This window comes from Dryas octopetala, chromosome 2 (assembly GCF_963921425.1).
Source record: "Dryas octopetala chromosome 2, drDryOcto1.1, whole genome shotgun sequence".
In the NCBI taxonomy this organism is placed as follows: domain Eukaryota; kingdom Viridiplantae; phylum Streptophyta; class Magnoliopsida; order Rosales; family Rosaceae; genus Dryas; species Dryas octopetala.
Genome location: NC_141367.1, coordinates 6174999 through 6187089, shown reverse-complemented (window position 1 = coordinate 6187089; position 12091 = coordinate 6174999). Strand labels below are relative to the sequence as shown.

Sequence of the window (12091 nt, the reverse complement as noted above, 5' to 3'; positions counted from 1 at the left end):
CTCTGCTGAAATGTACAGTGGGCGAAGGTGATCCGTAGATAATGTCTCTGGTTTCTTCAACACCACCTTTACTTGGTCACCGATAGAGATCCCACTCGTTCAACTACTTTTTCTTCCTCTACCTCGGCAATGACTATCTCAGTCGTAGGAAGTTTTTCCGTTCGCACGTCACCCTTTAGCCAGTTCAATTGGCCCAGAAGAATGGCGAACTCTAATGGCAAGATAGAAGTCATGCTACACTCGATTCGGTTGATGGTTCTAAACTGAAAAATATGCTTTTGTTCTGGGCGAACAACTTGGCCCTTCGCCTAATCTCTAACTGGGTGTTTGCCTTTTTCAGCAGAAAGACTTAACTCTCTTCGTACCAAGGGTTTTGGCCCTGCCCGAGTCATTAAGACCTTAGGCTGCACATTCTGAGATGCTTCGCCAACCGTCACAGTTAATCCTTTCTCCAGGGGCATCCTGACATTAGATACTTCGGCAGAGATTTTAACCTCTGCCAACCGTTACAGCAGAGATTTTAACCTTCCTCGGCACCCTTCTTCTCGATCTCCGTATATTACCCCCCAAGTGTTGGAGGTGCAACATCTTCAACGCCTTCACCTTTCTCAGCTTCTCGTGCCGCTTGTTCTCTTTTTTGCTGTCTTTTTTTTTTGGGTTTGAGTCATCGGCTCGACCCTCCCTGTTAGTTGAATCAATACAATTGCTCATCTTGTGGCACTGTAGCTTTGAAGGTCTTTGGACTTACCTCTCTTTGCTCTTGAAACATTGGCTCAGCTTGTTTAGGCTTCGCAGGTGACCTTCGATCTGGGCGAATTTGATCCTTTTTCTTGGTCTCGCATAGGCCTTTCAATTCCCTTTTGGGCGAAAGCCTTCTCATTGCTTTTCTTCATGCTTCTTCTAGGCCATCAACCCTCTTTTCTTCTCTCTAGACCCACCTCACAACTATTCTGGGTTTTTCTCGCTTCCTCTTTTCACTCCTTGGTGAAGATACCATTTGCGGAAATCGGGCTTGCCTAGGCTTGTATTCTTGCCTTTGCGGGCTTCTTATTGCTGAGCTTTCATCTTGAAAACTTCATTTTGGCATTGGCTCAACTTTCTGCTCCTTGGCTCTAGCATCTCCCTTCATCAGTTCTTCCAGTTTGTCTTCGCACCTGCAACAACTACAAAGTAAAACTGGCCCTTCATTTTCTACTTTTCTTTCCTCATGTCTTCTAGGCGGAAAATCAACATCCGCCATACTTGCCTCAGTAGTGAAAAATGGTTCATAATCAATCTTCATCTTTTGCTTTTCTTTACTTGGGAACTCAAGTTCACCCTTCTCAATGTTCTTCTGCAAATGCTCCTGAAAGGTGATGCACTGTTTTGTGGAATGATGATTTCACCTCTCATGGAACTTGCAAAAGATCTTTCCCCTCAATTCTTCCGACGAAGGCAATTTCTTCCAACATATAGACAATCGAAAATTCTATCTGCCGCTGAGATATCGAACGAATAATCCCTAGGCACGGGCACCTCTCGTTTATGCTTGTCAGGGCCAGTCATGACAACTGTCTGTTTTTGCCCAGGCCTTTGTTTCAGCATTACTACAAAAATCATCATAGATGACACCTAAACAATGTCATCTTTGACATTTAATGACACCCAATAAATGAGTCATCTATATGGGTGTCATTAAAAGTCACAATAGATGACACCCAAACCGTGTCATCAAATATCTATCATGACACACAACACGTGTCATAAAAACTTAATTCAAGTGTCATCATAGGTATTACATGATATCTAAAACGTGTCATAAAAACTTAATTTATATGTCATCATAGGTATTACATGACATCTAAACAGTGTCATAAATTAAATTAAAAGAGTCATTTTACATCAAAGATGACAGCTAAAATGAGTTGTTTAAACTTAAAAATTGTCCAAAAAAATAAAATAAGATTCTTATAATACACACCACAAAACAATTTTCGAATTTACTAAAAAACAAATTACAATTAAACAAAGTAAGTGTACTGTTCCTATAGCTCTACCAATGTAATTTGAAACTAGGCAATCTAATCTAATACATAGTAATACAATTCTAAAGATTATTTTATATCTACCTCAACATGGAGTCATAAATGGAAAGAATAACAAACTAGGGAAAATTACAACAAAAAATAGACAAATATCCTGCTTAATCCACTTAATTCTATATGTTGATGCTGACCATCTGATGCATAAGGACTGTCTTCTTCCACAAAAACTTGTCATAGGCAACCATAAAAAATTTAACATTGAAGGAATAAAAATGTGTTTGGGAGAAAAAGGGTTGAGCAGGTAATGTATGGTCATCTCATGTACATGAACCTTTCCAATGGTGGAACATAAACACAAGTTATGGAAATTCAAAGCCCAACATATATTGTTTCAAGCATCCTTTGAGCCAAACTGAGTATCAAACTATTTATCTAGGTTGGAAAGTAATATTTGAATACCAAACCATATAAAAAATATTGATAATTACCCGAGTGAACATTGAAGCGACTGTGCCACCAAGCTATATATAAGTGCATGCAATTTCTTCAAAATATTAGGCCTAATATAACATCAAGCCTTTTCACGCTAGGTTCATACTTGCCCTTTCGAAGTTGGTACCTATGAGTTACAGCTGAGATTGTGTAAGTCTGGCCTTCAAGTGTCACGCTTTCCCCACATTGCAGATTCTGCAGCACAAAAGGTGCAATTAGAATATACAAAAGGAAAAAAAAAAAAAACAGATATCCCAGCAGCAATATCATGTTTCTAATTCCAACTAATCTCTATGAATGAACCAACAGAGTAATATTGACAACATGATAGGCATAATTCCACTAATCATTTGGACTCACTAATCCCTATGAATGAACCAGCAGAACAGAATAATATTGACAATATGACAGAAATAAACAATCAGTATTGGGTGTACATCAAGTTTGAGGGAAGGTTGCTAGTGCTATTTCATGGTTTTCTGAACTCAGGCATAGAGGTGTCATTGGATTTTGATGCAAATGACATCTTCTCCACAAAAGTATGGATGAAGACTAAAGAGTTGAGAGGGTTAAAATTTCTTGGGGGGCATAATAATTTGCCTAGAAAAATTAGAAAGGTTCAATATTTGATCCCATGGTGATAAGTCAATAAGATGCCATTCTTGATATCTGAGAATAATACAATAGAGTGTTTTGACATCTAAGAAACTAAAATGACGCAAAGAGCTCAAGATCTTGTAGTCCTTAAAGGTATAACATAATTTGTTAACAATAGTTTACTCAAAATCTCTTCATCCTAACCCTACGTGTCAACATGTGTTTGCTTGTCCTACCATCTCTTTCTATTTGAGATGACTCAAGTCATGGTTCAGATAACCCAACAAGAACATACTTGGATAATCTTATTTATTTTTCTTCATCTTCAGAGCCATAGTGTGGTTTACATTGCAAAGCCTTAGTGTGGTTTACAAACATTGGAAAGCTGTTTAATATGTACATGCCAAGCTGTCTACACACATTAAAAAGCTGTAGCCTCACAGCCTTAGTATGGTTTTGCCTTTTAATTAGGCACAGTGATGCCTAGCAGACAAAAACTACAACTGTTGTACTCTAAAAAAATTCCTAATAATTACAACTGTCCAAAGTACAACAGCTTCGAGCTAAAGGTAGTTTTTTTTTTTGGTCAAAAGCTAATGGTAGTTAAGATATTAAATGTTGACAGGAAAAGAACAGTACAGTTATCCAAGAGTTTCTATCAAAGTATAATGTGAAATTAATTCTAAAAAGTTGTGGGCACTTGAGCAGGGATATGTCAAGCAAGCAATAGAGAACTTACGACCAAATTCCACGCTCACAAAATTGTTTCTTCCATCACATGGTGTAACAGAACATATCCACTCTCAGGTGTATATATGGACAATTCCCTACATATCAAGATAGAGGAGACAAAATGATTAAAAAATAAGTATAATATAGCAGTAGCAGGAAACAAAATTTATTCATCAGTCTTTGAACTGCAATACCAATTAAAAAATAAGAAAATAGAGGCAGGACTAGAGCACTAAACAGATTTAGGAACAGAAGCTAAGGTTCTAGAGCACAAATTCTTAATAAAAGCAAAGCCAATAAGAACAAAACAAGGATAGGCCAAAGGAGGGAAACACAAAAATTGTTTCAAGCACCATTGATCACGCAAAAATCACAGATTGCAAAAATTATCGCGGGTCGATCAGACAATCAATCAAAAAAATGTAAATTGAATAATTATAGAATTAGGAAATTGAGAAATTGAGAGATTATCTGCTTCACCGAGAGGAGGTGGCTAGAAAACAACAATGCAGTGAAGACTCACGCGCGGTGACGGTGGCGTATGGTGCATCTGACGGCCTCCAGTGACGACGTGACTCTAGATTTTAGGGGAAACACAGCTCCCGGCCCCTTGGTTTTATTTATGGCGTCGGTGACTCATGAAAATGAGTGTGATAGTGTCAAACAGGCAAGGGCAGGTGAAACGAGGACCAATAGCTTTCCTTCGTCGATTCTCCATCGCGGGTGGGAATCGAGACCCAAAAAAACAACATGAAGGACTGCTTGGGTGAGCGGAAACTTTCCCCGGTGGTCTGGCTCAGCGACGTGGCCGGAAACGACGAGTCAACGGCGGAGGAGATCGGCCCTGTTGTCGTCGATCCTTCCTCAGCGGCGGTAGGTGAACAGAACCCATGGGGAGGAAGAGAAGGCAAATAAGAGAAGATTGGAGGTGGTTTCAACGCCATCCATGGCCGGACGACCACTAGCTCTCTCGCCAGAAAAGACTATCGACAAAGTGAGAGGGTAAGGGAGAAGAGAGAGTCTCTCGAACTGAAGGAGATAAAGAGGGAAATTGAAAATTTGAAAGGCAAGTGAAAATTTTGTTAAGCGTTCAAATAAAATAGCTTTAGGAGTGAAAACCTATAAAGCATAGAATTGTGATGAGACGGTGATGAGCCTCTTAAAACCTTTAGGTGTCATAAATAGGTTATAATGACATTCTTTTTATAAAAGAGTCATCAAATCCTTTAATTGGGTGTCATTAAAGCCAATTTTTGTAGTAGTGCGGCCTCGCTAACGACTCACATGCGAACGGCTTGTCAAGGACAATAGAGACAACATCTACTTCGGCCTCCTCATATTCTTCACATGGTTCTAGCAAATAAACTTCTGCCATATGTGCACCTAATGTACTCCTGTAATGCACATCTTTGGCAGAGTTTTTCCTATTTGCTTCTTCCTTCAAAATAGTCTCATATCTTCTCACCTTCTCAGCCAATTCGAAAAAATCACGAAAGTCTTCATTGCGAAGGCCAACGGCATCCTAGCAAACTCCTTATCTGGCAAAACAACCAGGCATTTTGGCTTGGCCTCCTAGAACCTTTGGATATGGCCTAGGGCAGTGTCTGCATCAGACTGATACATCCTTGTTAAGTCCATTAAATCCACCACCTCGGCCGGCCGATAAAAGTACTCGTGGAACTGTTCTTCCAATTCATTCTATGTATGGATAGAATTCGGGCGAATTAAGGTTATTAAACCAAGAGAAGGCTATTCCCGTCAGCGAATTCACGAAGATTCTCATCTTAAGGGTTTCATCCCTAGCATATTCACTGCATTGGGCCATGAATTGTCCAATATGTTCTAGAGTGGAAAATCCTTTTGAGCCGAAATATAAGGTGAAGTTAGGCAACCTGAATGCCCTCGGGTAATCCAAATTCACAATCTCAGGTGGAAAAGGGAGTTGGTAAGCGGGCCTTGGCCTTCGCCCGTGATTGGCCACTAAGGCTTACATCATATTTTCTGCTTCAACCCTTGTCAAAAATCGTGCTTGTTGGCTCGCGAAGTAGTTCTCATTTACTATCATTCGTATGGCACCATTTCCGTACCCATGGCCTTTAGTACCGTTATTCTTCAGCTGCTGGCAAACCTGCTGCCGAGAAACCTCGTTCCTTGGATACTCGTACCTTTGTAATTCCGCTCGCGTACCTTCCGCATTTCCTCCATTTGCCCCAAAAACGTTTGCCGCTGGTGCACGATTATGTGGTGGCACATATGCTCCGCCCTGGAGTTGGACCATGTTGGCCGGCTCAGGAACGACCGCTCACTGTACTTGAGGTAATAGAAGTACAGCTTGCGCCGCGCCTTTGCCCATAGCTGGTGGTACCGATGCTGCTACTTCCTGCACTATTCGCTCGGGGATTTCTCTACGCTAAGCTCGTCCCTACTCTTGAATAGCCTGCACTAGTGCTTTGTAGAAGTCGATCGTTTTATTTGTAGTTACTATTTCCTTTGTTTTGGGCCGTTAAGCCCCCACCACAAAAAAAAAATAAAATGGTGGCATAGTTTTCTTGTAGTGACCTTTTTTTTTTTTTGAGGGGTTTTGCCAAACAATTGCAGTACTAGCACTTCCCCACGTATCCATGTTTTGCCCATTTGATGTGTAGTTGGGCATTTAGGCCTTGTAGCCACTTTTGCTTACTACACTTGCGTATTTTAAATTTTTTTAATGGAAAAAATCTGGGTTTATTTTTTTTTCCTTGTTTTAAAACACCTGATATTTTAATTAAGGTCAAAATTTTGAAAATTGTTTTTGTTACATTGGGGGGAATCAAACCCTAAACTGAGCTTAATTTTTAATTGCAAAATACCAAAAAAAAAAAAAAAGTATATGGTATTTTTAATTGCAAAATACCAAAAAAAAAAAAAAGGTATATGGTATTTTTAATTGCAAAATACAAAAAAAAAAAATGCAAGCTATATTTTTAATTGCAAAAATACCATAAAAGCAACGCTCTTTTCCTTGTATATTGTAAGAAGAGGCAAGGAAATGGTTGTTGCTTATGCAAAGGCAACAAGGATTTCCTTGCCTATTGTGAGAATAGGCAAGGAAAGGGTTGTTGCCTATGAAAAGGCAAGGAAAGGGTTGTTGCCTATGAAAAGGGAACGAGGATTTCCTAGCTTGCCCAAATTTCTTGTAGTGATATTAGGCAACAATAGAGTTGTTGTCTATAAATAGAATAGGCAATGACGATACTGTTGCATAATGTAATAGGAAATGAGGCCATCGTTGTTCAATCCTTTGAAAAATTATATTTTCGAGTAACAATAGGCAACGATAAAGTCGTTGCCAATTTCCCAATGACCGCCGAAATCGTTGCCTATAATTATAGGCAAGGGTCCTAGGGCAACGACCCTAGCAACGGTAAAAAGTCGTTGCCTATTTGTTTAGGCAAGAAGTTTTTAGCTTTAGACAACAACTTTCAATCGTTGCCAAATCTCTGTTTTCTTGTACTGTTTATTACATTGGGGGGAATCGAACCCTAAACCGAGCTTAATCCTAACTTTTATCTCACTCACCCTCATCATTTTAATTAGCTAACCCCAAGGGCTTAAATTTGTAAAAATTTTTGTTCCAATATTTAGTCAGTTGACTTAGTTATGTGTGTACAAATAACACCACATAATTATATAAATGTTCATAATTGCCTATGATTTAGTGGTTTACTATATAATCAGTATATATAGGGGATCACCCAGCCCAATGGAATAAGACAGGTCACACACCCAACTCTCCAATCTCCAATTTTTTATATTTTATAATTTTTTTTATTAATTTGTTATGCTACGTGATGCAGCATATTGAAATCATGTTACTAAATTAAAAATGCGACCACACTTGAGTACTGAACTAAAATTAACCCAAAATTTATTTAAAATTTGGACAAACGTTCAATTATGGACTTAATTGTAACAAAATCTAGACTACAAAGACATAATTTAAAAAATTAAAATTATAGGACCGTATTGAAATTAACTAATTAAGGTCAAATTATAGAGACCAAAATGATCATTTACCCAAATTTTTTTTTATCTAGCTAGTGGTTACCTGTACAATGGGCCGGCAAACAATAACGAGCAATATGGATTGCTGGTAGGTTTGCATGCCATGTAGTCCTTTTGGTTAGGTGTGATGTTAATATCAATGTGATTCAGTCCAAAAAAATAAAATTCCAAACTGTGATAATTTTTTATATGGGTATGCGTGAGAGGTTATAGTTATGGATTTGTAATCGTTCAATTTGTAATACATTATATTAGAATTAGAACATACAAAAACATTCAAGTATAGCAGATCGATAATCTCAATCTTGGTGAGAAATTAATTCTCTGTTTATTATTAGTTGATTTTTTTAATGTTAATCGTATATTACAAATTTAATAGTTCTATTTTATAGTTTAAGGTTTGATAATAAAAATCAAAGATACAATAATAACTCTTGAATTTGCAGTCCAAGATTATTAAAGTCTTGTTGGAACAAACACATAAAAACAAGCAAAGAGAATCTAGATCGAATCTGTTCTGTATCGAGTAGGGTAGATGAGTGATTGTTTGATGGGTTTTGGTTTAGATGCTGACACGACCACAATCCTTTTTAATTAACCTAAGATCGATTATATTAATATGTTCCAAATGCAATAATTGATGTTAAACCCATGTCTCAGGTGAAATATTAACAATGCTAAAATATTCCATTAGGTAGTAAATGAAATGGATGGCCAGCCAATCCTGGGCGATCATGACATAATTTCATCACCTTAATTTGTCTCAAATATATATTGCTGTTGCCTGTTGAGCGAACCCAATTGGCATAATGTGTTTGTCTAAAATCTAAGTATCTAACTACCAGTCAACAATCAACATTGTATATAACAACAAGCATGCACACATCAAAAGTACACAATATCTTCCGATCCCTTTTGCCATATTATTGTGAGAACCAAAGTCAAATTAAGGAAAATGGTGAGGGATCAACAAATGGGTGCTCATCCAAGTCACATACTTGTCTTTCTTTTTCCTGTTCAGGGTCATATAAACCCGATGGTTGAATTCTCCAAGCGCCTAGCCTCTAAGGGTGTAAAGGTCACAGTAGTCACAACCACCTCTGCTAGTAAGTACATGCAAAGAATTACCCAATTATGCTCTTTCGGATGCAAGGTAGAATTCATTTCGGACGGCTCAGAAGCTGTTGAAACATCAGAAACTGAAGAGGAAGGTATCAAGCGTTTCCGAACTGAAACTACAAAGTCTTTAACCAATCTCATCATCAACATCAAGAACTGTTACATTAATGGTGATCAGGCCTCTCGATCTCAGCTCAAGTTCCTTGTTTACCACTCAAGCTTGCCATGGGCGTTGGATATAGCACGAAAACAAGGCATAGATGGAGCTCCATTTTTCACAACTTCATGTGCAATTACTGCCATGGTTCATCACTTCCGCCAAGGAGTACTCAAGATCCCATTTGAAGGGCCTGCGGCAATACTGCCTTCCATGCCATCGGTACCACTAGGACTCAATGATCTACATTCTTTTCTTTCTGATGTTGATTCGTACCCAACTTTCCTTAGTCTCGCCTTGAATCAATTCTCGAATTTGGAGGAGGTAAAATGGCTCTTGTGTAGCAGTTTTGATAAGTTGGAAGATGAGGTAATTTCGATATATATTTCCTCTACATATATCACATTGTTCATGCATATATATATGCATACATAAAATTTATAGGTCGTGTTCTACTTTTCCCCTAGAAAAAATAATTGGCTATCACATGCACGTACCCCCATACACTTATAAAAAGTTCTTAGATTTTCAGTTAACTTTAGCCATGTGCCACACTCTCGCTCCTAAACCTTTTTTCTTTTGTGGGTATTTGGTCTTTCTACTTCTCTCTTATGGATGATGGATCCATCTTCTTTTTCTTCATTTTCTCTTCTCTCTCTACCAGAAACTGGAAACGACAAAAAAAAAATTAAGGAGAGTGTGAACAGAGACACTGAGAGGACAAAAAGAATGTACGTTGTGATATTTTGGTTGAAGGTTTCACCGTCCCAAAAGCTCTCGCAATTGTTGCTGCACACTTCCATATTTTAAAGAAACATTATGTCTTGCATTAATTAAATACAGGCATCATCGTTGGATGTATAAGATTACATTGGATAAATTAAATAACTAAATTGATGTATATTCAAGGAAGAAAATATCTTCAAAATTGAAGGAAGAAAATGGGAGGAAGAGTCTATTCGATCTAACTTGATATGAGAGCATTGTTTTGGTTGATTTATCATTAACATATGTTCACATTTTCTGTAGTCTTTTTGCATGTTTTATTAGCAGCCTTCTAACGAACCATAAACAGTTGGGACCAGAGGTGTACAATGAATCAGCACGGCCCGGATCCAGCACGATCAAGGCCCGTTTAAAGTAAGCTCGACCCGACCGTCATTAAGTGGGTCGAGCTAAGTTTGGCCCGTACTTATGAGCCGGGCTAGGCCAAGGTTCTCTATTCAGTTGGGCCATCTCGGCACAAACCCGTCTTGGGTTGGGCTGGCTCGAAACCATGACGTGTTTAGGCCGGCCTAAGCCCTTACGGGTTGGCCTGTTTATATTAATTTTTCTTTTTCTTTTCAAATTTTAAAAACTAATTTTTGTCTCCTTAAATAAAAATATTTATTTAAATTCAAGGATTTCCTAAAAACTAAATACAACATAATATATATACTCTATTCCAAAATTATTCATTATTAATTGTTTTTTTTTTAATATTTTATCATTAACGTTTTCTTATAAATTTGTTTGTTTACATAAGAATATTCCAATTGTACAACTAATCCTTATAAGTGAAATATTAATTTTTCTATAATATTATTGACACAATATTGAACAACTTAAAAAATTTAATTAATAATTTTTATTAAATAATTATTAAAACTTAAAAAAATTTAAAATAAATAACCGGACCGGCCCGACACAATACGAGCTTGACACGACCTGTTATGGGTCAGGTTGGGCTTAAGGCTGTCCCGAGCACGACACGAAGCACGAATGTGTGCCATTTTAAATGGGATCGGCCCGTTATACACCTCCAGCTGAGATTATAAGTGTCGCCCAAAATTCTTGTACGCCATGTCTGCAAGTAGATCCAGACTGTATTTTTTATGTTGCTAAATACTGTTGTTATATTTCATTAGGTGGTGAAATGGATGGCAAGCTGTGGCTGGCCAGTAAGGACAATAGGGCCAACAATTCCATCAATATTTTTAGACAGGCGATTGAGGGATGACAAAGACTATGATCTCAACCTTTCCAAGCCTAATGTGGAGACTTGCATGAAGTGGCTGGATTCAAGAGAAACTGGCACAGTTGTTTATGCATCATTTGGAAGCATGGCCAACCTAGGAAAGGAGCAAATGAAGGAACTAGCACAGGGTCTAAACAACAGCAACTACTACTTCTTGTGGGCAGTCAAAGAATCAGAAAAGGAAAAGCTTCCTAGCAATTTTATAAAGAATGAGATATTAGTGAAGAAGGGTCTTGTTGTGAGTTGGTGCCCACAACTACAAGTTTTGGCTCACAAGGCTGTGGGATGCTTCGTTACTCATTGCGGATGGAATTCAACTCTTGAAGCATTGAGCTTGGGAGTGCCAATGGTGGCAATGCCACAATGGGCTGATCAAACAACTAATGCCAAGTTTGTTATGGATGTGTGGAAAGTAGGAGTTAGGGTGAAGGTGAACGAGAAAGGTGTTGCTACAAATGAAGAAATAGCTACGTGTATTAGGCAAGTCATGGAAGAGGAGAAAGGGGTGGAGCTTAGAAAGACTTCGCTAATTTGGAAGGAATTGGCTAAAGAAGCCATGGATGAAGGGGGAAGCTCTGATAAGAATATCGAGGAATTTGTTGCAAAACTTATGTCAATTTGATTGCTTGTGCTTTATTAATTTGGTTGTTAAATGTCTATATAATTATATACAAATATGTGTGTGCACGGGCAAGTATGTGCCACTAGAAATTATTATGTAGCAATAATGCTAGAAATATAAACTATTATCATAACTTTTGTTCACCAAGATGACATGACATTTTTTACTTATTGTAAATAAATGAATTGTAGAGCGGGCCTATCTATTAAACAAATGAAATATTGCAACATTAGTTGGAATACATATAATTAGAATAACAATTGGTGCCTCTAATACTACTCAATTAA

At 37.9% G+C, this 12091-nt stretch overlaps 1 protein-coding gene across 1 annotated transcript; it reads left to right on the top strand.

The window, feature by feature from the left end:
- Positions 1-8844: 8844 nt before the first annotated feature.
- LOC147292736 (mogroside I-E synthase-like) lies at positions 8845-11804 on the top strand. Its single transcript, XM_086233759.1, has 2 exons — positions 8845-9534; positions 11073-11804. Exons 1-2 carry the CDS (start codon positions 8845-8847, stop codon positions 11802-11804), a joined length of 1422 nt encoding a protein of 473 aa, XP_086089885.1.
- Positions 11805-12091: the final 287 nt, after the last annotated feature.